A 26,338-nucleotide genomic window follows, 5' to 3' on the forward strand; every position below is an offset into this window, starting at 1 on the left:
GTACATACAGCTTCATCTGCTTCCAAAACCTTCTGAGGGTAATTCTCTGAAATTAGATCAGGGGTTGTATGTTCAGAGTTCATTCTGGCAGTCACCAGAGGTGAAGACAATCTCTCCTTTGGCATTAAAGTGCGGTGCATCAGACCTTGTCCTGGGCAGAGGTGGGAGAGTGTCCCTGTGTTGTAGTGCACTTCTTAGTTCATTCAGCATTACTGGTGTGCTTGTGTCAAGTGCAAGGATTTCGCATTCTGGAAGCCAGCAGTGTTCTTTATCTGTTCTCTTTGCTTTTGTCTGTTCAGAAAAGTCCTTTAAGCATCAGGTATGGCTTGCAGAGCAATGGGACTGTGTTGGAGGAGGCTGATTTAGCATCCTTCTGTGGTTATCTACCTGCAAGGCAGTCAGAGGTCCATCAGTTTGGAAGGTTGTATTGGTGTGTCAGTGCCAAAAAGTGTCTGTCTGAAGCAGCAGACCAATACCAATAGCACAGATAATGAAAGACAGTCTGTAAAGGTGTTTAGCAGGAGCTTGGGGAGTCTCCTTCTCTGGACACATTCAAAACCTGCCTGGATGCATTCCTGTACTGACTACCCTGGGTGGTCCTGCTTTGGCAGGGGGGTTAGACTTGATGACCTCTGGAGGTCCTTCCCAACCTCTAATGTACTGTGATACCTCACCCTAGTTTCCCAGTTCCACAGAATTATTCCAGTGGATTACTGGCTGACCCTGATGAAATCTGACCATTATGTCTGGCAAGAGAGAGCCAAAACTACAAATGAGCCACAGGAAAGAAACAAAAGGATCAGTTACCAGTGGAGGTCTGGTTTTACTTTCATGGTAGTTCTATTCTGGTGACATTTTGTTTATTTGAGGGGTACTGCTGAAAACTTAATTGCTTCTCTGTGTTCTTCTTAACTTAGCTTTTGGAGGAAAGTTTAACAGCTTCAAGAGAAGAAATTCTTCCCCATGAGGGTGGTGAGACACTGGCACAGGTTGCCCAGGAAGATGGTGGAAGCTTCATCCCTGGAAGGTTTTGCAGCCAGGCTGGATGTGGCTCTGAGCAACCTGATGTAATGTGAGGTGCCCCTGCTCTGGTTGGAACTGGATGATCCTTGAGGTCCCTTCCAACCCAGTTCTATGGTTCTAAGTTAGGGCTTTCTTTATGAGCTGAGAATGGGAGAGATCCCTAATAAAGATCTGCCATTAACTTCAGTGATTTCCCCCAGTAGCTTTTGTGTCCTGTTTCATCTTTTTATAGCAGAGAGGAGTTATTAGTTTTGCATGGAATTCAGAACAAATTGTAGCTGTTGTAAAAAATCAGTGCAGATTGAACTTTAAGTGAAGAAGAAAATGAAAGCATGGAATGTGGAGTTTACTGGCATGCCTAATCCTGAACACCAGGTTCTGGAGTTTTGCCGTATTTAATTAAGCTCTTGTTCTGCTCTCTGTCTTCAGATAAAATATTTATTCTTTACCATTTGTAGTATGTCTCTGTTTGCAATTTGGGTATTTTCAGTTTGCTTGTAATTGGAGGTAGGTGCTAGCTAGGCTTTCTCTGTGCTCCCACTAGCAGGCTGGTATTTTCATGCTTTGTGCAGCAAGCTCTTTTTTGGGAGTGCTGGAATACAGCCAAGGGCTCCATTCCTGATGCTTCAGTGGCAACTTGCTGTAAATTCCAAACTGGAGCTCCTGCAGTTGGGTTGTTCCCTGAACCAGTTCCACCACGAGTATCAGCAACCAAAACAGGCAAACTGAGAGCTGCAGCAGTGCTGGCATATACATGGGGGAAGGGCCCATGTGAATTCACCAACCCACAGGCCTGGCAGGGGGAGGTCATTGTACCCCTGTACATGGCATTGGTTAGGCCGCAGCTTGAGTCCTGTGTCCAGTTCTGGGCCCCTCAGTTTAGGAAAGATGTTGAATTGCTGGAGCATGTCCAGAGAAGGGCAACGAGGCTGGGGAGAGGCCTTGAGCACAAGCCCTATGAGGAGAGGCTGAGGGAGCTGGGACTGTTTAGCCTGGAGAAGAGGAGGCTCAGGGCAGACCTCATTGCTGTCTACAACTACCTGAAGGGAGGTTGTAGCCAGGAGGGGGTTGGTCTCTTCTCCCAGGCAAGCAGCACCAGAACAAGAGGACACAGTCTCAAGCTGTGCCAGGGGAGGTTTAGGCTGGAGGTGAGGAGAAAGTTCTTCACAGAGAGAGTGGTTGGCCATTGGAATGTGCTGCCCAGGGAGGTGGTGGAGTCACCATCCCTGGAGGTGTTCAAGAGGGGATTGGACGTGGCACTTGGTGCCATGGTTTAGATAGTCATGAGGTGTAAGGTGACAGGTTGGACTCGATGATCTTTGAGGTCTCTTCCAACCTTCTTGATTCTATGATTCTATGATCTCCCCTGGCTCCCTTCATCCCAGCTTCTCTGTTTCCCTCCGCCTCTCTTCGCAGGGCGAGGAGAGGTTTTGGCTGTGCTGCCACACTGCCACGGAGAGAAAGTCTCCACTGCTCCTTTGGTTGTATTTTTGCGCCTAATGAAGCACCTTCCTATCTTCTTTCTAGTGTTTTGTCACTTACTGAGTACAAACCTGAAGTGCTACTCCTGAAGTTGTGTATGGCACCATTGTTGCAGGCTGCAGGGCTGAGAGGTGGCTGTCAGCAGTACTGCTCTCGGTGGCTGTCAGCAGTGCTGCTCTCAGAGGCTGCCTGCTAGCAGCAGTGCACACTGAGAGATGCCTTCTTTCCTAGAAGCTGCTGACAATGAACAGTTGGCCAGATTTCTGGTTGGGCCAACAGAGTACTTCTTCAGTGCAGCCCTCAGTGCCAGTCCTTCCATACAGTTCATTGTGTAAGATGTTCATACAGGAGTCAACTTAAATGAAAAGATAAAAAGAAGTGCGTTCCAAGTCTGTGTTAATACATTGTTGTGGTTTGGGTTTGTCACTCAACAAATGGGAAATTCACCCTCCCCCTTGGAGTATATTTACCACAGCACTCACAATTTGGAAGTAAACTGAAATTATATTTACAAAAGTAGACTAAATATAGAAGTGTAAGAGGCAATAAACATATACAAACTAGATTTACATATATTTACAGTTCAAGAACAGCACTCTTGAGGTCATTTCCAACCTCTCAGGTACTCTGATACAGTGATACAATACCCCCTTGTACATGAGAAACAGTAGGAAACCCAGAAGTAAATCAGCAAGGTGTTGTAAATAAGCTGGATTCTGTATAGAAGACTTCAGTTAGAAATATTAAGAACTGTGTTACACCCTGTGTGAACAGACAGGCACATGTGACAAGAAGAGAAGATTTGATTCTTTCCTGAATAGCATTACTGCAGAGCTGGAATTAAATTCAGGGCTTTTTTAACAAATGTATTGTTAAGAATGCCTTTAATGATCATTTATGGCCTGACTTAAAATGACTTTTCAGCATAGTATCTCCCCCATGGAGTTAAGAAATATTTTTTTTTCTGTTTCTAGATCTGCTAGCTGTGCCTAAGCATCCCTATGCTGCTATGGAGAACTGGGGGCTGAGTGTTTTTGTGGAGCAAAGGATACTGCTAGATCCAAGCATTTCTTCTATATCATACCTCCTGGATGTCACCATGGTCATTGTCCATGAGCTGTGTCATCAGGTATGAAAGATGCTCAGGTATTTGATATCAATGTCAGAAATCATGCATTCCTTTCCCAGCCTGAAAATTGATTGGAGTTGTTCACAGAGCTGCAGCTTGTACTGGAACTGGAGTCAGAGGAATACTGAGATCTCTAAGAGACATCACCACAGTACAGAAGCTAGGCAGGTTTAAAATGGGGAGAGAAGGGAAGAGGATTAGCATTGAAGAGCTGCCCTGTCCCCACTCTCTGCTTATATGCTGTATGGGTGTGAGTGTGTTGCTGGGGGTAGACTGAACACACTGAGAGCTGCAGAAAATGACTCATGGCACAACTACAGCACAGTCATGCTGATGATGACCACAGTGATGGTCATCTCAAAAAATCATTGGCCAAAATTAATTTGCTTGTCATCTGCTGTCAACTTACACACATACTTCTGGTTTCTTGGCCTTTACTTCTTTCTCCCCTTCTCTTTCTCCCCTGTCTTCTCTTTCCCCCCCGTCTTCTCTTTCCCCCCCGTCTTCTCTTTCCCCCCCATCTTCTCTTTCTCCCCCATCTTCTCTTTCCCCCCCGTCTTCTCTTTCTCCCATCTTCTCTTTCCCCCGTCTTCTCTTTCTCCCCTGTCTTCTCTTTCTCCCCTGTCTTCTCTTTCTCCCCGTCTTCTCTTCTCCCGTCTTCTCTTTCCAGGTCTTCTCTTTCTCCCTGTCTTCTCTTTCTCCCCGTCTTCTCTTCTCCCCTCTTCTCTTTCTCCCCCGTCTTCCTTCTCCCTCTTCTCTTTCCAGTCTTCTCTTTCTCCCCTCTTCTCTTCCCCCGTCTTCTCTTTCTCCCTCTTCTCTTTCCGTCTTCTCTTTCTCCCCCTCTTCTCGTTCATCCCCGTCTTCTCTTTCCCCCCCGTCTTCTCTTTCCTCCAGGTCTTCTCTTTCCCCCCGTCTTCTCTTTCCCCCCGTCTTCCCTTTCTCCCCCGTCTTCCCTTTCTCCCCCGTCTTCTCTTTCTCCCCCGTCTTCCCTTTCTCCCCCGTCTTCCCTTTCTCCCCCGTCTTCTCTTTCTCCCCGTCTTCCCTTTCTCCCCTGTCTTCTCTTTCTCCCCTGTCTTCTCTTTCTCCCCCGTCTTCCCTTTCTCCCGTCTTCTCTTTCCCAGGTCTTCTCTTTCTCCCCTGTCTTCTCTTTCTCCCCTGTCTTCTCTTTCTCCCCTGTCTTCTCTTTCCCCCTGTCTTCTCTTTCCCCCAGGTCTTCTCTTTCCCCCAGGTCTTCTCTTTCTCCCCTGTCTTCTCTTCCCCCCCCGTCTTCTCTTTCTCCCCCGTCTTCTCTTTCTCCCGTCTTCTCTTTCTCCCCTGTCTTCTCTTTCTCCCCTGTCTTCTCTTTCTCCTCCCGTCTTCTCTTTCCCCCCCGTCTTCTCTTTCCCCCAGGTCTTCTCTTTCCCCCCGTCTTCTCATTCCCCCATCTTCTCTTTCTCCCCTGTCTTCTCTTTCTCCCCGTCTTCTCTTTCTCCCCGTCTTCTCTTTCTCCCCCGTCTTCCCTTTCTCCCGTCTTCCCTTTCTCCCCCGTCTTCTCTTTCTCCCCTCTTCTCTTCTCCTCCCGTCTTCTCTTTCCCCCCCGTCTTCTCTTTCCCCCGTCTTCTCTTTCCCCCCGTCTTCTCTTCCCCCATCTTCTCTTTCTCCCCTGTCTTCTCTTTCTCCCCTCTTCTCTTTCTCCCCTCTTCTCTTTCCCCCCTCTTCTCCTTTCTCCCTCTTCCTTTCTCCCCCTCTTCTCTTTCTCCCTCTTCTCTTTCTCCCCTCTTCTCTTTCTCCCCTCTTCTCTTTCCCCCCTCTCCCTTTCTCCCTCTTCCCTTTCTCCCCCTCTTCTCTTTCTCCCCTCTCTTCTCTTTCCCCCCCTCTTCCCTTTCTCCCTCTTCCTTTCCCCCCTCTTCTCTTTCTCCCCGTCTTCTCTTTCTCCCCCTCTTCTCTTTCTCCCCTCTTCTCTTTCTCCCCCTCTTCTCTTTCTCCCCTCTTCTCTTTCTCCCCCTCTTCCTTTCTCCCCCTCTTCTCTTTCTCCCCTCTTCTCTTTCCCCCCTCTTCCTTTCTCCCTCTTCCTTTCTCCCCCTCTTCTCTTCTCCCCTCTTCTCTTTCTCCCCTCTTCTCTTTCTCCCCTCTTCTCTTCCCCCCTCTTCCTTTCTCCCTCTTCCTTTCTCCCCCTCTTCTCTTTCTCCCTCTCTTCTCTTTCCCCCCTCTTCCTTTCTCCCTCTTCCCTTTCTCCCCCTCTTCTCTTTCTCCCCTCTTCTCTTTCTCCCCCTCTTCTCTTTCTCCCCTCTTCTCTTTCTCCCCCTCTTCTCTTTCTCCCCTCTTCTCTTTCTCCCCCTCTTCCCTTTCTCCCCCTCTTCCTTTCTCCCCTCTTCTCTTTCTCCCCCTCTTCTCTTTCTCCCCCTCTTCCCTTTCTCCCTCTTCCCTTTCTCCCCCTCTTCTCTTTCTCCCTCTCTTCTCTTTCCCCCCCTCTTCCCTTTCTCCCTCTTCTCCTTTCTCCCCCTCTTCTCTTTCTCCCTCTTCTCTTTCTCCCCCTCTTCTCTTTCTCCCCTCTTCTCTTTCTCCCCCTCTTCTCTTTCTCCCCGTCTTCTCTTTCCCCCCCTCTTCCCTTCTCCCGTCTTCCTTTCTCCCCCTCTTCTCTTTCTCCCCTTCTTCTCTTTCCCCCCTCTTCCCTTTCTCCCGTCTTCCCTTTCTCCCCCTCTTCTCTTTCTCCCCGTCTTCTCTTTCTCCCCCTCTTCTCTTTCTCCCCTCTTCTCTTTCTCCCCCTCTTCTCTTTCTCCCCGTCTTCTCTTTCTCCCCCGTCTTCCCTTTCTCCCCCTCTTCCCTTTCTCCCCCGTCTTCTCTTTCTCCCCTCTTCTCTTTCTCCCCCTCTTCCCTTTCTCCCTCTTCCTTTCTCCCCCGTCTTCTCTTTCTCCCCTTCTTCTCTTTCCCCCCCTCTTCCTTTCTCCCTCTTCCCTTTCTCCCCCTCTTCTCTTTCTCCCCTCTTCTCTTTCTCCCCCTCTTCTCTTTCTCCCCTCTTCTCTTTCTCCCCCGTCTTCTCTTTCTCCCCTCTTCTCTTTCTCCCCCTCTTCCCTTTCTCCCCCTCTTCTCTTTCTCCCCTGTCTTCTCTTTCCCCCCGTCTTCCCTTTCTCCCGTCTTCCCTTTCTCCCCCGTCTTCTCTTTCTCCCCGTCTTCTCTTTCTCCCCGTCTTCTCTTTCTCCCCGTCTTCTCTTTCCCCCCCGTCTTCCCTTTCTCCCGTCTTCCCTTTCTCCCCCGTCTTCTCTTTCTCCCCTGTCTTCTCTTTCCCCCCCGTCTTCCCTTTCTCCCGTCTTCCCTTTCTCCCCCGTCTTCTCTTTCTCCCCGTCTTCTCTTTCTCCCCCGTCTTCTCTTTCTCCCCGTCTTCTCTTTCTCCCCCGTCTTCTCTTTCTCCCCGTCTTCTCTTTCTCCCCCGTCTTCCCTTTCTCCCCCGTCTTCCCTTTCTCCCCCGTCTTCTCTTTCTCCCCCGTCTTCTCTTTCTCCCCCGTCTTCCCTTGCTCCCCCGTCTTCCCTTTCTCCCCCGTCTTCTCTTTCTCCCCCGTCTTCCCTTGCTCCCCCGTCTTCCCTTGCTCCCCCGTCTTCTCTTGCTCCCCCATCTTCTCTTGCTCCCCCATCTTCTCTTGCTCCCCCGTCTTCCCCTCTTTCTGTCTCTCTCTTTCTTTCTTTTAAGGTTGGTATTAACCCTGTGTTCTGCAATGGTGGGTAATTGCCTCTTGATCAGTACAAAAAGTTTAGGATCCACAATAGAACTTTCCAATAACCAGGTATTACAGTTCATTTTGCTTTCCATCTTCTTATCTCAATCTAAGCACATTACAGTGTTTAGTAATACTGAGCTTCACACAAATGCTGTTGAAGAGATTTGCTACAGGGGCAGGAAGCCCTTTCTTGCACTCCTAAGAGGCATAATCATAGCCTTCAGGTTAAAATGAATGAAATCCTACTGTGTAAATCAGCATGGCTTACATCTGTGACTTTACACAGTGTTCTTTAAAAGGCAATGCAAATTCTTAACACTTTCTGCAGATAAAAAGTACCCTCTAAAAGGGAGCCTTTGTAAGGCAGTGCTGCTGGATGAACCTTGGGAATAATTACCTTTGGTTCATATTCATTTTTCACATTAAATCTGGGGGTGAATACGAAGTCCTCAGCTGCAGCATGAGGTGTTGATTGGAAGTTATTGTTGGGCTGTGCTCAGTAGGGTCCTGTGGTTTTGTGACATGCCTTTTATTGTGCAGTACAATGGAGTGGCACACTGCTCAGCTAGAAAAATTACAGTGCCTTGGCCATCAGGTGTGGAAAACACACATTAGGTCATCAAATCCTAGCTCCTCTTAATACCAGATTCTTCCATGTGGTGCATTTTATACTGCTGGGTTCAGTGCTCCTGGTTGCACTCCCCTTAACATCTCCTGATTAATCTGATGGTCAATAATTTTTTCCTAGCCTTCAGCTTAAGTCTTTTCCTGAAGCTGTTCCATAATTTCCAGCATTTTTTTTTTTTTTGCAACATTCAATAATTCCCTTTGCTTGCAGAGCAATTTATACTTCAAATGTAGGGAATTATCACATCAGTAACCTGCCAAGTTTATGCATTTGATTCTGGTACCAGTACCTGAAGGGATCCTATGGGAAGGCTGCAAAGGGACTTTTCTTGAGGGTGTTGAGAGACAGGACAAGGGGGAATGGTTTCAAGCTGAGGCAGAGCATGGGTAGACTGGAGCTTAGAAAGAAATTCTTCTTTAGACTGGATCTTAGGAAGAAGTTCTTCAGTGTGAGAGTGGTGGGACTCTGGAATAGGTTGCCCAGGGAGGTTGTGGGTAGCTCCTCCCTGGGGGTGTTGGATGAGGCTTTGAGCAGCTGAGTCTAGTTGAGAGGTGTCCCTGCCCACAGTGGAAAGTTTGGAGCAGATGATCTCTAAGGTCCCTTCCAACCTGAGCCGTTCCATGATTCCAGTCCTGACAGGTATTAATGCTTGAGCACAGTGTTCAGGTGAGACAGAAAATGAGACAGAGCATTTCAGAACGCCAAAGAAATTCAATGGTTCCCAAAGGAGGGGTAAAACATATGCAGAAAAGAGTTTTATGCCCAATTTCTTCAGGAATGACTTTTGTAATACTTGAGCAGGTACTTGTTTCAGGCAAGTGTTTTGGAGGGGACAAATTAAAATGACACAGGTGGCTTTAGTTTAGTCATTTTGTGAGCTGTTAGTGATTGATATTGCAGCTTCAGTGTTCTGTTAGAACATTTCATCTATTTAATTAAAAAAAGTTCATAATTGGAAGAAGCAGTGTTTTGACAAAGTCTCCTCCAGGCCCCCAAGCGTAAATGAGAGATTGGTCAAAACACACAGATCTCTAGCTGCTCAACTTGATAGCTCAAAATAATTACCATAATGTATTAAAATAATTCTATTAAGGTAGTAATCAGTTTTATTTGCTTATCACACCTCGGTTCCACCTAGAGCCTTTGAAGAAAGAGTCATTTGAATTCATGCACTGTGAGGTTTTGTGATAGTTTTCCCACCTGAGCACAAAGCTTGGTGTGACAGATTGAGTTAAAGAGGCATGAAAAGAGAAGGAAAATTAATTTCTAAATCAATGTTTTAAAAATCATCTGTAAAGAAAGCAGAGAGAACAGAGAGTCCTTCCAGTGTGTCCTAAAATAAGCGTCTTCTGCCTGCCAGGCTGAGCAGGCAGCTTCAGGGAGATGAGAAAGAGTCAACTTGGAGGTCTGTGGCCAGTGGTGTTCCCCAGGGATCAGCACTGGACCCAGTTTTGTTCAGTATCTTTATCAAGGACCTGGCTGAGGGCATTGAGAGTACCCTCAGCAAGTTCCTGATGACACCAAACTGGAGGAGGGGGTGGTGGCTGACACCCCTCAGGCTGTGCTGCCATCCAACCAGAGCTGGGCAGGATGAGAGCTGGCTGCAGGCAAACCTCATGGAGGTCAATAAGGACAAGGGCAGGGTCCTGCATCTGGGGAGGAATAACAGCAGGCACCAGGACAGGTTAGAGGCTGCCCTGCTGGAAAGCAGCTCCATGGAGAAAGACCTTGGAGTGCTGGTGGACAGCAAGTTCTGCATGGGATAGCAATGTGCCCTTGAGGCCAAGAGAGCCAATGGGATCCTGGGGTGCAGCAAGAAAAGTGTGGCCAGCAGGGCTGGGGAGGTTCTGCTCCCCCTCTGCTCTGCCCTGCTCAGACCACAGCTGCAATCCTGTGTCCAGTTTGGGGCTCCCCAGTTGAAGAGAGACAGAGACCTGCTGGAGAGAGTCCAAGGGAGAGGCAGGAGGATGCTTAGGGGACTTGAGCACCTCCCCTGTGAAGAGAGGCTGAGAGCCCTGGGGCTGTTTAGTGTGGAGAAGAGAAGGCTGAGAGGGGATCTGATCAATGTCTCTCAAGAGCTGAGGGGTGGGGGTCAAGTGGAGGGGGCCAGGCTCTTTTGGGTGGTGCACAGCAATAAGCCAAGGAGCAATGGAGACAACCTTGAACAGAGAAGGTTTCAGCTCCACAGGAGGAGAAATTTCTTTTGAGTGAGGGTGCCAGAGCCTTGGAGCAGGCTGCCCAGAGAGGTTGTGGAGTCTCCTTCTCTGGAGACTTTCCAGCCCCACCTGGGTATGTTCCTGTGTGACCTGTGCTGAATTCTATGGTCCTCCTCTGGCAGAGGGGTTGAAGATCTCTGGAGGTCCCTTCCAACCCCTAACACCCTGTGAGCCTGTGAAATCTCCTGTGACACCATAAATCAGTGTTACTAATTCTTTTGAGGCTGTATTGTGAACTTTACAACCTTTATTTTTTCTCCAGCTCTCTCTGAATAGTCACTGCATGTGCTGAGTGTTGCTGCTTTCATATTTGTTCAGTGATCTGCTTGTGTTCAAGAGAGAAGGTCTGGTCTCTTGTGTTTAGTTTGTTTGTCATTAGAAGTCATTTAATGAGCCTACCCCAGTGTAAATATCACTGTAATACTTTGCTGGTGGTATGCTACTGCAGCATTCCAGATTGTGAGCGGTGCATGCTCTGTATGAATGCTTTTCCAGGACTGCTTGGTCTTTTCAGAGAACTGTTTTTAAGATCAGAGCCTATCTCTGCTGCTCCTGTAGAGAGTTAATTTATTAATAGCTTTCACCCAGATGCTGATCACTGAGTGGCCATGAGGCTTATTTTCACTTTGGGTGTGAGCAGGACTCTTTTTCAACCTTCTGTTTTCTCCCTAAATTCCTCAGTTGTTTGTCAGTGACATTCAGTGTTATGCTTCACTTCATTGTTTGGGGTTTTTTTTTTTTTTTGGCTCAAATCCTATTTACTGAGCATTTTGTGGTGATATCAGTGTCTGCAGTCTGCTTTCAGGAGCCCCTCTGCTTTGCTGTGCATCCTCGCTGCAGCGTTGACCTTGCCTGGGAGTGTTGTGTATGAGTGAGTTGTCTGCAGGTGTGGTTTACTGAAGTTGCTTCTTTGCCCTGTCTTTGCAGTGGTTTGGTGACCTCGTGACTCCAGTTTGGTGGGAGGATGTGTGGTTGAAAGAAGGTTTTGCTCACTATTTTGAGTTTGTTGGGACCGACTACCTCTACCCAGGCTGGAACATGGTAAGTCTGTTTTATTGTGTTGATTTGGAGACTCCACAGAGGAGCTGCCCTGCTGCTACACTCCTGCTTCTGGTACAGGCAGGGACTGCTGAAAACCACCAAATGATGCATGCAAGTATCAGATGTCCAAGGAAGCAAAATCACAAGGTGTGAAATGATTTGACAGCCTTCCAGAAGTGTAGCCTGCAATTTATTACAAAAGAAATCAGGTCATGTCTATCATAACCCAGCATTAAAATAACTCCTGTCCCTCTGCACAGAAATGGTTTGCATTAGAACAGCTATGATTGAGCGTGGGCAGTTTCTGAAAATACTCAGAATATTGAATTTTATCTACAAATAGGAGAGAAATTGGGGAAAAAAAATTTTGGCTAAACAATGCTATAAAGCTGACCTTATTTTTTCTTACAGAGTCCTGTTCTCCCCAAGCTTACTCCTTTTATCTTCCTACTAAAGGAAGATTTACTTTTATCCTCCTTCCTGCCATCCAGCAGCTCATACTAGGTTAGCATGGGGTAAATGAATTACAGCTCTCTGTTTCTCTGTGATTTCCAGCTGGGCATAGTTGGCCATGCATTGGCAACTCCTGTGCAAGCACTGGAGCTCACTTAGGGCAAACTGGGGAGGCCATGCTGGGACATTCTTTTGGAGTCCTGTTACAGATTGCTAGTCAGGTCCCACTGTAGTCAGGAAATAACTATGATCCCAGGATTCCAGGATGACCTCTGGAGGTCTTCCAGTCCAACCCCCCTGCCAGAGCAGGACCAGAGAATCCAGCACAGGTCACACAGGAACACATCCAGACAGGGCTGGAAAGGCTCCACAGAAGGAGACTCCACAACCTCTCTGGACAGCCTGTTCCAGGGCTCTGTCACCTTCACAGTGAAGAAGTTCCTCCTCATGTTGAGGTGGAACCTCCTGTGATGCAGTTTCCATCCACTGTTCCTTGGCCTATCCCAGGGTACAAGTGAGCAGAGGCTGTCCCTGTCCCTTCCTTCCTGACCCCCAGCCCTCAGCTATTGATAGACATTGAGCAGATCCCCTCTCAGTCTTCTCCTCTCCACACTAAACAGCCCCAGGGCTCTCAGCCTCTCCTCCCCAGGCAGTGCTCCAGTCCCTTCAGCATCCTTGGAGCCCTCTCTTGGACTCTCTCCAGCAGATCCCTGTCCCTCTCAAACTGGGGAGCCCAGAACTGGATGCAGTATTGATTATAAGGAAAATAAAAGATACAAGACCTCAGTAGAAGTTGTGGTGTAGGAGACCACGTTGAAGGTTGCTAGATAGATTTTATTGTCCTTTGGAGAAATGTTTTTGTTTGCTGTCTTTTTGTCCTTACATTTAATTATGTGGCAAAATATTTGTTATAAGTAGAGATTGCCTGGTAGGGATTTGTTGAAGCTTCAATGTTTTGCTTAAACTCTTACATACTGCCTTCTGAAATGTTTTGATTTTGTATTTCTGAATGATTTATTGAGTATTCTTATCCCATTAACTTTTGTATGCCATGAAGAGAAGATGTTATAATGAGGTGTTTAAGCCAACAAAAGGAAAGAAAGGGGAAAAAAAAGCAGTACTCAGGTTCCTTTTCTTTAGGTTTGGGTTTTGTGAAGTTGGACTTTTTTTTAGTATTTTAATTTTTTTCTTTCAGGTGTCAATTTTGGTTTAAAAAGGCAGTATCTCAAAAGGGCCTGCAAGAAAGCTGGGGAGGAACTTCTTAGTGTGTCAGGGAGTGATAGTAGTGGGGGGAATGGATCCAAGCTAGAGGAGGGGAGATTTAGATTAGACCTTAGGAAGAAATTCTTCCCCGTGAGGGTGGTGAGACTCTGACACAGGTTGCCCAGGGAGGTGGTGGAAGCCTCATCCCTGGAGGTTTTTGCAGCCAGGCTGGATGTGGCTGTGAGCAACCTGCTGTAGTGTGAGGTGTCCCTGGCCATGGCAGGGAGTTGGAACTGGATGATCCTTGAAGTCCCTTCCAACCCTGACAGTTCTGTAATTATGAGAAGGAAAAGAAATCTTTATCTGAAATGACATCAGTCTGGCTTGTTGTGCTTACCAGGCTTTGGCTGTATTAAAACTTACTCTTTTCTTCTTTATGAAAAACACATCCTAAATTACAATGTAATCCTTCTAATTATGAATGCAATGAAATCTGGCAGGCCTCTATGGTTTTACCGTAGTGAAATGTCATAGATGACAAATTTATGCACTGAATTTTATCTTCAGATCATCAGTCATTCGTTCTTCACATAATCAGCTTAACAAATCCAGAATAAGTTGGCTTTAGAAGCAATTTGGTATACATAGAGTATTTGACTGAGATTTCTGTGGGGTGAATATAATGTTCAGTGTTATGCAAATGCAGAATAACCTGCAGCAGGACAGGCTGGGAGGGGATCTGCTGGACAGCAGCCCCAAGGAGAAGGAGCTGGGAGTGCTGGGGGACAACAAGTTCTGCATGGGACAGCAATGTGCCCTGGTGGCCAAGAAGGCCAATGGGAGCCTGGGGTGCATTGAGAGGAGTGTGTCCAGCAGATCCAGGGAGGTTCTCCTCCCCCTCTACTCTGCCCTGCTGAGACCTCACCTGGAATACTGCATCCAGTTCTGGGCTCCCCAGTTCAAGAGGGACAGGGATCTGCTGGAGAGAGTCCAAGGGAGGGCTCCAAGGATGCTGAAGGGACTGGAGCACTGCCTGGTGAGGAGAGGCTGAGATCCCTGGGGCTGTTTAGTGTGGAGAGGAGAAGACTGAGAGGGGATCTGATCAATGTCTGTCAATAGCTGAGGGCTGGGGGTCAGGAAGGAAGGGACAGGGACAGCCTCTGCTCACTTGTGCCCTGGGATAGGACAAGGAACAATGGATATAAACTCCAGCACAGGAGATTCCACCTCAACATGAGGAGGAACTTCTTCACTGTAAGGGTCCCAGAGCCCTGGAACAGGCTGCCCAGAGAGGTTGTGGAATCTCCTTCTGTGGAGCCTTTCCAGCCCTGTCTGGATGTGTTCCTGTGTGACCTGTGCTGAATTCTGTGATCCTGCTCTGTCAGGGGGGTTGGACTGGCAGATCTCCAGAGGTCCCTTCCAACCCCTAACATCCTAGGATCATCCTGTGAGATGCCCATCATGTGAGAGCCTGGCATCTTAGCAGAACACAGGCAATACAGGTGGGTTGAACAAGGTCTGACATTTAACTGGGAAATCAGACCCATGCTGCAGGAATTAGAATTAACTGCAGGCATATTTCTCTGCCTGAAAAAATAGCCATCTTTCAAGTTTTTCCTTAAATTACTAAGAAGGTAGAGATGAACTTTGCATAAGGCTTTTGGATATCATAGGCCTTTGATATAAAGTACTGTCATAGTTAAATAATCAGAAAATTGGTGGGAGGTGGAACACTTAATTTAAGTTAAGCCTTTACAGGCAGTTCATTCAATCAGGGTGTTTAAAAGTTCAGCTCATTAAATTCAATATTGGAAATTGAAATCAATACTGTGAGGTTTCACCCTTGCTGCAGAGACTGTAGGAAGAGGGACCAAAAATTACAGTTACTGGAATTTAGCTTATTGGATGTTCTTGTTATTGGCATGAAGTCAGGTGTGGTAGGTCACACTCACAGGATGGAAACTTAAACAAAACCCTTGAAAAATTTTATAAAAAGAAAAAACAGTCCCCAAACTAACTAACTCTCTTTCTTTATTTCTTTCTTTCTTTTTCTTTCTTTCTTTCTTTCTTTCTTTCTTTCTTTCTTTCTTTCTTTCTTTCTTTCTTTCTTTCTTTCTTTCTTTCTTTCTTTCTTTCTTTCTTTCTTTCTTTCTTTCTTTCTTTCTTTCTTTCTTTCTTTCTTTCTTTCTTTCTTTCTTTCTTTCTTTCTTTCTTTCTTTCTTTCTTTCTTTCTTTCTTTCTTTCTTTCTTTCTTTCTTTCTTTCTTTCTTTCTTTCTTTCTTTCTTTCTTTCTTCCTTTCTTTCTTTCTGCCTTTCTTTCTTTCTGCCTTTCTTTCTTTCTGCCTTTCTTTCTTTCTGCCTTTCTGCCTTTCTGTCTGCCTTTCTTTCTTTCTGCCTTTCTTTCTTTCTGCCTTTCTTTCTTTCTGCCTTTCTCTCTTTCTTTCTGCCTTTCTCTCTTTCTTTCTGCCTTTCTGCCTTTCTTTCTGCCTTTCTGCCTTTCTGCCTTCCTTTCTCTCTGCCTTCCTTTCCTGCCTTTTTCTATCTGTCTTTTTCTCATAAGTGAAGAGCACAGTAGAAGCTTCCTGAGTCAGTTACAAAATCAAGAAGCACAGCCCTTATTTTCTGTAGTGATGATTAAAAGGAGCAATGTTCCAGCATTCTGTGTGTTGTTTTGTCAGCAGTAATTCATACCTGTGAAAGAAAAATAAAAGGTGTTATGGTGTATGGGACCACAGCTCCTTGCATCAGGAAAACAAAGAGTAAGAAGCCAAAATCTAGTTTCTTTCTAAAGAACTGGGAAAAGTAGATAGTTCAGTTCTTCCTGTTCTGCTACTGAAATGCTACCTTTGAAAGTTTGCTCAAGAGGCCATGGACTGAGATGTCAAATTCAGCTTATTTTTAACTTATGGAAGGTTCTTTGTCATGTTTTGGTTTGTGTAAGTCTAGAAGGAGAAGATTCCTAGTCAGCTCCAAGAAAAAAAGGAATTTTGACTGGAAATGCAACTTGGGCAGTGTGGATACACCTAAATCCAATGGATCTATCCACAGCATCCTACCTAACTTGTTGGGTGCTTACAGGCTACAGGCTCATGAGCTTTCATCATTAAAACTTTGTAAGCCCCTGAAGTTTTACAACATACCTGAAAAAAGCCTTACTTGCAGCAGAGCTGAGCATTTTCCTCATGTCCATGACATTCACAGACTTGGTCTGGCTGAACCTGAGCCCCTTAAGGAGAGCTGCCCATTAGGCTTGTTCACACCACTATAAATATTAAACCAACAGCACTGACTTCTGTACAAAGATGAGAGCCATAGATTTGATCTGATTTTTTTTTTTTCCCCCTGGATTTTCCTTCTTCTCAAGGTTCTTTAGCTTGCTTAAACGTTTCTTCCTTCTCTGAAGTTCTTGGTTTTATCATTTTTTTCTTCAGTGGTTTTGTGAGCTCTTTTACTACAGGAGAGGTGGATGAATAACATTGCTGACTGAACTGCCACGGGGCAGTGTGACTTTACTGAGCCTCTCAGCAGATCTGGAATTTCTTAATCAGAGGATGTTTTCATGCTTCATCAGGCTTGCATAAGCTTAATGAGAAAGGAAATCTAAACCTTGATAGACCCTTCCTCAACGCCCCTGTTAAAAGGTTGGGTGAAGACCAGAATAAACAGAGTAATTCTGGCAGGGACATCCCTGTTCCACTGCAGTTAACATACATCAGGACTCTCCTGAAGAGGTGCTCAAAGTTTTGCTGTTTTGAGACTAGCTGGTTTGCTGTGCTGAGACACTTCATGGTTCCACCACTGATCCTAATACCTTATCTTAAAATTGAAGTTACTTCAGATCAAAGCTAGAAATTCTCATTTCCTTCCCTCAGCTGAAAAGTAAGTCCTTGCACAGCACCATTTGACATCTTGAAGGTGAAACTACCTTCAGATTTTGCAAGGAACTCTTCCCTGCTCCACAGTCACCAGACGTTTGCCAAGGAGATCAATTCACCATTCTTCCTGTTTCAACCTTCCCTATCACCCAGATTAAGAGGTTTTGAAATTCTTATGCTGGAATGTCTCAAATTCTTGTTCACAACTCTCATTATTCAAGGTCTTTGAAATGTAAACAATTGTTTCTGTGTTGCCAGGAAGGCTTTAAAAAGAAAGCTGGCACCTGAAGAATGTTCCTTCCAGGGATCAGAGAGTTTTGCTTGGTCATGTGTGCCCAGCATGGTGATCTGCATGTGAATTCCCTGACATAGGAAGAAATAAGATTTCTGGATTACAAGATCCCAGGATGTTAGGGGTTGGAAGGGATCTCCAGAGATCGAGTCCAACCCCCCTGCCAGAGCAGGACCAGAGAATCCAGCACAGGTCACACAGGAACACATCCAGACAGGGCTGGAAAGGCTCCAGAGAAGGAGACTCCACAACCTCTCTGGGCAGCCTGTTCCAGTGCTCTGTCACCCTTAACAGTCAAGAAGTTCCTCCTCATGTTGAGGTGGAACCTCCTGTGCTGGAGTTTCCATCCATTGCCCCTTGTCCTATCCCAGGGCACAAGTGAGCAGAGCCTGTCCCCTCCCTCTTCACCCCCAGCCCTCAGATATTTATAAAGATTTATTAAATCCCCTTTCAGTCCTCTCTTCTCCAGACTAACCATCCCCAGAAGCTGTTTGTGTACGATGAAAAAACAACAACAGCTGGATGTGAGTTCCTAAGCTGTAAGATCCTACTGCTGTAAGATACCACAAGGTCAATCTCACCTCTGTGGAAGGTGCCTCTGGTTACTTTTAGGACAAGAGAAGAGAAAATGAGAGCAGTAAACTATATGCTGGGGATTTTGACTTCATAGCGCTGTGCTTTCTGATCTACTCTGCTCATCTTCCTCCTTCCTGGAGCCCATTTGCAACTCTGCATTCCACTGTATTCTCTGCTTGTCTCTTTCCTGATCCTGAAGTCTGTTGTGTGTCACTTTGTAAAGGAAGGAATTCAATTGAGGCTTACAGATCCCAGGAATGTACTGACTGATCTTTTGCCTTCTTATTTTCTGGTAGAAGGAACCATCGTGTTTGTCCTTGAAAGGCTCTGGAATTGGAGTAAATGTTGAGGCCTGTGACTGCAGGAATTCCTGGCATGTAATTTTCCCTTTCAGCCATCAGCTTGGTGCTGAGAAAGCAGGTGACAGAGCCCAGCTGCTTTATCCCTTTGCCTTCCTGTATGAAACAGCTTTGCTGACAGCATCATTGGCTGAGTCAAGGTGCAGTATGGCAGTGATAGCTTTGAGTCCTCTGCCTTCACTATCCATTGAGGCTCTGGGATAAGCTCTCCCTCTCTTTGGTGTGCTTGTTAGATTTGTCATCAAGGGTGGGCTTGTTTGCCAGAAATTTTGTAGCATGAAACAATTCTGATGGAAGCATTTAGGCTAAAAGATTGTGTTTACAGAATGACAGAATGTTAGGGGTGGAAGGAACCTCCAAAGCTCATCCAGTCCAACCCCCCTGCCAGAGCAGGAGCACCCAGAGCAGATCACACAGGAACACTTACATGGGCAATGGTCTTGGCACTATTACAGGTGTCTGACAACAACTCTGAGGTTGCATATCAAGATTGCTGTTTTAAAAATATGTGCTGCAGAAGATTACCTGTGCTTACAAAAAGCTAATAGAATCCCAGGATGTTAGGGGTTGGAAGGGACCTCTGGAGATCTTCCAGTCCAACTGCCTGCCAGAGCAGGACCAGAGAATCCAGCACAGGTCACACAGGAACACATCCAGACAGGGCTGGAAAGGCTCCAGAGAAGGAGACTCCACAACCTCTCTGGGCAGCCTGTTCCAGTGCTCTGGGACCCTTACAGTGAAGAAATTCCTCCTCATGTTGAGGTGGAACCTCCTGTGCTGGAGTTTCCATTGCCCCTTGTCCTATCCCAGGGCACAAGTGAGCAGAGGCTGTCCCTGTCCCTTCCTTCCTGACCCCCAGCCCTCAGCTATTGAGAGACATTGATCAGATCCCCTCTCAGTCTTCTCTTCACACTAACCACCCCCAGATCTCTCAGCCTCTCCTCCCCAGGCAGTGCTCCAGGCCCTTCATCATCCTTGGAGCCCTTTCTTGGACTCTCTCCAGCAGATCCCTGTCCCTCTTGAACTGGGGAGCCCAGCACGGGATGCAGTATTCCAGGTGTGGCCTGACTAGGGCAGAGTAGAGGAGGAGGAGAACCTCCCTGCTGGGCAAACTCTTCTGAATGCCCCCCAGGAAGTGCACCACTTAACTTCATTAGATTAAATACTTTGAAGATCATGCAACTTGCTGCCCAGATTCTTGATAAATGATCTTGTCTCTGTTTCTCACTGACTGGAGTGAAACGCTAGGTGTGATGGTTTGAAACTGTCTTTTTAATTCTTTTCCTTGCAAAGTTCAAAACAGAGAAAGTCAAAGAATGTAAATAAGTCACTATTGGGTGTAAGAAAGCAAAATAACGATTGTTCTAAACACTTCCATTGGATAGATAGAAATGTTTAAGAACTATTACCCAAAACAAAGTAGGCACTCTGCACATTCTGCGTTCGGCAGTGGGGGCAGTTGCTGGGCTGTCTGGCTGCTGTTTCTTCTTCTCTTCTGGCTGAAGATAACACACTGACCTTGGCAGCTAAGTTAACAACTTTCTGCTTAACTAACTCTGCTTTCTGTCCAAGGGGGATCTGGGAGGGGAAGCTCCTGGGAGAGGGTGGCCCCTTTGGGAAGGGTCCCCTTGGGGGGAAGCAAAGGGAGATTGGTTGTGTTTTCTGTTGATTGTATATATTTGTGAATGTTGTGAATTTTGTATATTTGTACATATTCATTGCATTTCATCGTAGATTGTAGATTCTGCTTTGTAAATACAGCTTTCATTTGCTTCCAGACTGGGCTAGCCTGGTTATTGTGCAGGGGGGGTGGGGGTGGGGAGGAATTTCAGCTCACACTGACACAGTAGGAGTGCCTCTGGCCATTGGTCACATTCATATCTGGTTTGTACTTTGACGCAGATCACCTCCTAAAGTGTTTGTTTCCATCTGTAAGGTTTTTTAGGCATTGTTTGACTCAGAAACCCCAGAAAATCATTATGAGTTTTGAAGCAGACTTAAGACAAGGGCCTTTTGGATTTATTTTATTATTATTTTGGCATTTCAGAGCTGAGCTCCAGCCTACTTGATCCTTCTAACCCAACATAAATATCATGCCAGCTCAGCTTTGAGGGAGATTCAACCTCTTGCATTTTATAACTACTTTCATCTCTTCTTTTGGTGAAAGGCTGCACATGCTGGTGTAAAGGAAGGCTTTAATTAATACCACATGGAGTGTTTTTCCCCCCAGTAACTGCTCAGTGAGTCAGTCCTTGTATGGTTCAACTAGGGGGAAAGCCTTCAGTGTAAAACAAACTGGAATCTCTTGTATAATTGACTTTGGCAGGGGAAAAAAAAGATGTATAAAGGTAAGCTGCAAGATCTTCTGGTTGCTAATTCCTAGCTTAGAAATCCTAATACTTAATTTAACATGCAAGTAAAAAAAAAAAAAATAAAGCTCCATCTCCACATGCTCTTCCTTAATGCCATTTCTCTTTTTATACTCTGGCAAGGTAGATTAATATATGGAATCCTTAACTGGAAGTAGTTGACTTTAACATTTAGGTATCAGCCATAAATGGATACCAACATTTAGATGAAACATTTATTCAAGAGTTGAAGAACAGCTTTAGAGAATGTCAGTGCCTCTTCTTTCTTCCTGTCATTATCTGCTCGTCTTGAGAGAGCATTGCAAATGGCATGATGAGGAGTTCAAATCTCCTGAGTTCAGGCTAGAGATGTAGCTTGGGTTGCAGGAGGAAACTGCAAGCAACTGGCTGAATTTCACATAATTTTAAATTGGTAACCACTTTGTCTTCAGTAAAAATGGGAAAGAAATTTCATGATAGCATTTGCTTTAAGGGAAGGACTCGCTGCAGGGTAGACCTGCTGCAACAATTCACCAGGAAGTGTAGTTGATATGGGAAGCTCGGTGGTCAAACTGTAGCTGTGTATTTGAGGGCATCCTTACTAAATGACTCTGCTTCTCAAATTCTCAGGTGTCCTGAGGGTGCTGCCACTGTTGGTTTTTAAAGTGTGGACGGTGTGCAGTTACACAGAATCACAGAATTGTCAGGGTCAGAAGGGACCTCAAGGATCAGCCAGTTCCAACCCCTCTGCCATGGCCAGGGACACCTCACACTACAGCAGGTTGCTCACAGCCACATCCAGCCTGGCTGCAAAAACCTCCAGGGATGAGGCTTCCACGACCCCCCTGGGCAACCTGTGCCAGTGTCTCACCACCCTCATGGGGAAGAATTTCTTCCTGACATCCAATCTGAATCTACCTATTTCTAGTTTTGTTCCATTCCCCCCCAGTCCTATCACTCCCTGACACCCTAAAAAGTCTGTCCCCAGCTTTCTCATAGCCCCCTTCAGATACTGGAAGGCCACAAGAAGGTCTCCTCAGAGCCTTCTCTCCAGACTGCACAAACCCAACTCTCTCAGTCTGTCCTCATAGCAGAGCAGCTCCAGCCCTCTGCTCATCCTTGTGGCCATTCTCTGGACACCTTCCAGCACCTCCAGATCCTTCCTGGAACAGAGGCTCCAGAACTGGACACAGAGCTCCAGGTGTGGTCTCAGCAGAGTGGAGCAGAGGGGGAGAATCCCCTCCCTGGCCCTGCTGGCCACACTTCTCTTGCTGCAGCCCAGGCTCTGCTTGGCTCTGTGGGCTGTAAGTGCTCACTGCTGGCTCCTGATGAGCTTCTCTCTTGCAGAGGAAAACTGGCCTTTTTTTTTTTCAGTGCTGATGGTCAGTATGTGTTGTTTCCTTTCCTCACACTCCTTTTTTTCCTACTGCATCCTCCTGTTCTGCAGGCCTACATTTGGTATATTGGATCTGGTGTACAGCCAAAACAAAGCTGTACCTGAAAACTAGAGTGCTGTGAGGAAACAAGGTCTGAAGGTAGCTGGTGGAATTGCATAAAACCTCCAAATAAGCTACCCATCTGCTTGTCGACTTGAGTAGGTGGTCATGAAGATCTGGTTTGACACTTAATTGGAAAGAAAATACCTCTCCAATCTTTTTCTTGCTATGCAAAGCTATTTCCCTGCCTTAACTACAAACTCCTAGAGCTTCTGTGCTGCTTTATAGCAGCAAAAATTGTCAGTGTGAAAATTCTTGAGCACAGGGACAGAAATTCAGCAGAAAGGAGGGTTGTAAATGTAGACTCAGAACCATGACTTATTCACAGCTGCTCAGTGTAGAATGTGTTGCAGACCTGACTCCACAAGCTATGCACATAACAGAAATGCACATGCAGAGATAGCAGTTAAAAAAAAAAGCAATCTGTGAGCTGTTCAATCTATTTGCAAAAGCTGTTGATGTGGAGAGAGAAAGAGAAATGGTACTTTTGTTTGCAGGTACTCAGGAAACTTCCTGGGCTATGACAACTGAGGATTTACAAGCATGCAGACAGAGAGAACTTGCTTTTCAGAATCATAGAAACATTCAGGCTGGGAAAGCCCCTCAAGATCACCAACCCAGAACCCTACTCTACAAGGCTCACCCCTAAACCACAGCCCCAAGCACCACAGCCAGGCTTGGGGACTCAACCACCTCCCTGGGCAGCACATTCCAGTCCCTGACCACTCTTGCCCTTAAAAAATGGTTCCTAATGCTCAGTCTGAACCTACCCAGTGGCAGCTTGAGGCCATTCCCTCTTCTTCTATCACTAATGACCTGGGAGAAGAGACCAGCACCAGCCGCCTGTGGATCTTTTCTGGCCATAAGATATTTTATTGAACGTCAGGTTTGTTAAGTTAAGAACCTTAGTTTGTTAAGCTTCACTAAACCCCTGGTGGTGTTTGTGCTGGTGTTCTTTGGTTGCTTTCAAACTTTACTCCTACTGCTTTTTCTCCAGGGGACACTCTCCCTGTAAACCCAAGTGTTGTGTCTTGCAAATGCTTATTTGGTCAGGCATGAAAGATGAATTCCCTCCTCTGTATTGCTGATGGCTGCTAAAGCTCTGGATTTTGGGGCAGAGAGTTCCAGCAGATTTGTCAGGCAAATAATTTGAACCTGTGCACATCAATACTAAGCTTTATTCATCTGGATTTCTTACATCTATAAACTCCTTGCCTGTCTGTTCCAGAGTAGAGGCAGTGCCTTTAACACTGAGGCCTTTGATCTCTTCTGCCTACTCATTACCACTTTTGGCTTTCATTGTGCTATTCCTTTTGTTCCACTCTTGGATCTTTTCCAGTTTGTTTTTTGTTTTGTTTTATTTTGTTGCTTTTTTTTTTCCCCATTGTAATTATTTTTCTGTGCTATTTCATATGAAGCTTTAGAAGTTATTTTTATGTAAATAACTTCAAGTATGACATTATTCTAATGCTAACTTCTACACTTACATTTTACCTCAATACAATACTGTAAAATCATCAGCAGTGAAGTTGGGGTTTCCACAACAGTCAAACGTGAGCTGAGGAGAGGAGAGGATGGAGCAGGAGTAAGTACCAAAGAGAGAAGGTCTTGTTGATGAGGATTAAAAGAACAAATACGTAACTGTAGTGACCACAGACATCTGGAAGCAGTGAAGATGCAGGTCTTAGCAAGGCATGCTCACCTGAGAGCAGCATTCTGGCCTCTGCAGGTGGAAGTGCTCCCAACAGTGAGAAGGGAAGCAACCAGAAGTAACTGGCGTGTCTTGTCTTTGCATCATGGGGCTGGTCTTCTAGATGTGACTGTCCACAGGTCAAGGAAAGCTCTGAGGAAAGCAGCTGAAGAGACAGGACCCAGAGTAGGCAGCAGGAAGATAAGGACCAGAGTGGCTTCCTGCTTGCCTTGAAAAAAAGGCACGAATTTGAGTGGGAGCAGCTCTGTCCTCATTTCAGATGAGGACTTGTGACAAGGTGAGAGGGCATGGCCTGAAGCTGTGCCAGGGGAGGTTTATGTTGGATGTTAGGAAGCACTTCCTGATGGAAAGGGGAATTAGAGACTGGGATGGACTGCCCAGGGAAGTGGTGGAGTCACCATCCCTGGAGGTGTTTCAGGCAAGATTGGATGTAGCAGTCAGTGCCATGGTCTGGTGGTGTGGTGGTGTTAGGTCCTAGGCTGGGCTTGGTGATCTCAGGGGTCTGTGATTCTGTGAGGCTTCTGCCACTGTCACACCAGCTCCTGCTGAGAGCCCTGACCCTGTTTGCACTACACAGCACTGCATTTACCTGCAGGTTCTGACGCACTCCAGGCAGAGCCTCTGGACTCACCTGAAGCCCTCTTTTCCTTACAGGGGGATCACAGTCTGTGGCTTTTCTCTTGCAGCTGAGCTCCCTTGGAGGAGGGTCATCTGGAAAATCCTGCTGTCAGTGTTTCATGTCTAGCTGCAAACCTGCCATCACCTGCTGTGCTGGCAGCTCACCAGCCTCAGCAAACACATTCCAGAACTGATTTGCTTCACAATTTCTTTGCTAGGTGTTGCTTTAGTTGTGCAGGTATCATGTTGAAGTGGATCAATTTCACTTCAGTGTGCAGGGTGTAATAGGGAATAGAAAATCCTCTTACATCAGTATAAGCAGGTAGGTCATATGGACTTTTCCACTTGCTGTGCTGACAGGACTTCAGTAACGTTTCTTCAACATAATTAAGGCAGCTTTAGTTTCCTCCTGCATTCCTGTTTCCTGTTGCCTCTGCAGGCTGCCTCTCAATCACCAAACTCAGCTATCTCTATGTCTCCCTGGAGTTATATTTGAGTCTGCTTTTGTAATCTGCATCCAGAGACTTTATACTAAATGGAAAATGGGGGAATATTTTGGAAATCCTTTTAGGTCAATGAATTTAGTTTCATAGGTCAAAAGTCTTCTTCATTCTCTGAATTCTTAAAATCATGGAATCATAGAATGGTTGGGCTGGAAGGGACCTTAAAGATCTAGTCCTCTCTCATGGTCTTTTGATGCTTTCCAGTCTGCAACTGCCCATTGCTGGGTCATGTTGAGCAGCTTGTCAAACAACACCAAGTCCTCCTTCCCAGGGCTGCTCTCAGTCCACCTCATTTCCCAGCCTGTATTTGTGTGAGGGTTGCTCTGACCTGTGTGCAGGACCTTGCACTTGGCTGTGTTGAACTTCCTGTGATTCACACAGGCCCAGCTCTTAAGCCTGTCAAGGTCCCTCAGGATGTCATCCTGTCATCCAGCACAGCTTGGGTTGGCAGCAGACTCACTGAGGGTGCACTCAGTCCCACTGCCCATGTTGCTCACAAAGATGTTAAAGAGCCTTGGCCCCAATACCAGCCCCTGAATGTCACCTACCACTGGTCTGCACATGGACATGGAGGTGTTGACTGCCTCACTCTGACACCACCTAGCCACTTCCTTACCCACTTCCTGGTCCATCCATCAGATTCATGCCTCTCCAATTTAGAGACAAGGAATCACAGAAACATTCAGGTTGGAAAAGCCCCTCAGGATCAACCCAGAACCCTACTCTACAAGGCTCACCCCTAAACCACAGCCCCAAGCCCCACAGCCAAACCACCTTCAAACACAGCCAGGCTTGGGCACTCCACCATGTGGGGACTCCCACATTCCAGTCCCTGACCAGTCTTGCCCCAAAAAAATGTTTCCTGCTGTCCAGTCTAAACCTACCCAGTGGCAGCTTGAGGCCATTCCCTCTTCTTCTATCACTAATGACCTGGGAGAAGAGACCAGCACCAACCTCTCCACAACCTCCTTTCAGGGAGTTGTAGAGAGCCAGGAGGTCTCCCCTCAGCCTCCTCTCTTTCACACTAACCAGCCCCAGCTCCTTCAGTCTCTCTTCATCACATTTCTTCTCCAGGCCCTTCCCAGCTTCCTTGCCCTCCTCTGCCCTGGCTCCAGCACCTCCACATCTCTCTTGGATTGAGGTGCCCAGAACTGGACACAACACTCCAGGTGTGGGCTGAGCAGAGCTGAGTCCCAGAGGACAATCCCCTCCCCACTCCTGCTGGACACAGCATTGCTGATGCCAGTCAGGATGCCTTTGGCTTTCTTGGCCCCCTGGGCACACTGCTGGCTCCTCTTCAGCTGCTTGTCCATCAGCACCCCCAGATCCCTTTCTGAACACAACATTAACTTTTCCCTTCACAAACTTTACCTCTCACAGCCAGCTGAGAACACTGTGAGTGTGTTGGGTAATTGACTTTCCCATTCCCTGTGTTTTTAATTGCCTGGCTATACAATCAGCTCGAGCTACCTTTCTTGTGCTGTAATGAATTTTAACAGAAAGGTTTCTTTCCAGCTGGTTTGGTGCTGGAAAAGCTTTTTGGCTGTCTTATAAATAGAATTTAAATGAAGACGTTGATAGGAAAAGGTTTGCCAGCCAAGAAATTAAACATGGGATTTAGTATGGAATTGTGTGGTTATTTTATCTGTGGGCATCAGGGTGGCATTCCCTAGAGTTTCTTTCTATTGTGGTA

General features: G+C 46.4%; 1 protein-coding gene across 1 annotated transcript in view; it reads left to right on the plus strand.

Moving 5' to 3' along the window:
• TRHDE (thyrotropin releasing hormone degrading enzyme) overlaps positions 1 to 26,338 on the plus strand; it is a 287,610-nt gene that overhangs the window by 119,220 nt on the left and 142,052 nt on the right. Inside the window, exons 4-5 of the mRNA XM_054399685.1 lie at positions 3,480 to 3,634; positions 11,098 to 11,211. Of these exons, the coding sequence (XP_054255660.1) occupies positions 3,480 to 3,634; positions 11,098 to 11,211 (269 nt within the window). The remainder of the gene's footprint in view (positions 1 to 3,479; positions 3,635 to 11,097; positions 11,212 to 26,338) is intronic.

The sequence above is a fragment of the Indicator indicator genome, chromosome 3, assembly GCF_027791375.1.
Source record: "Indicator indicator isolate 239-I01 chromosome 3, UM_Iind_1.1, whole genome shotgun sequence".
NCBI classification, from domain to species: Eukaryota; Metazoa; Chordata; class Aves; order Piciformes; family Indicatoridae; genus Indicator; species Indicator indicator.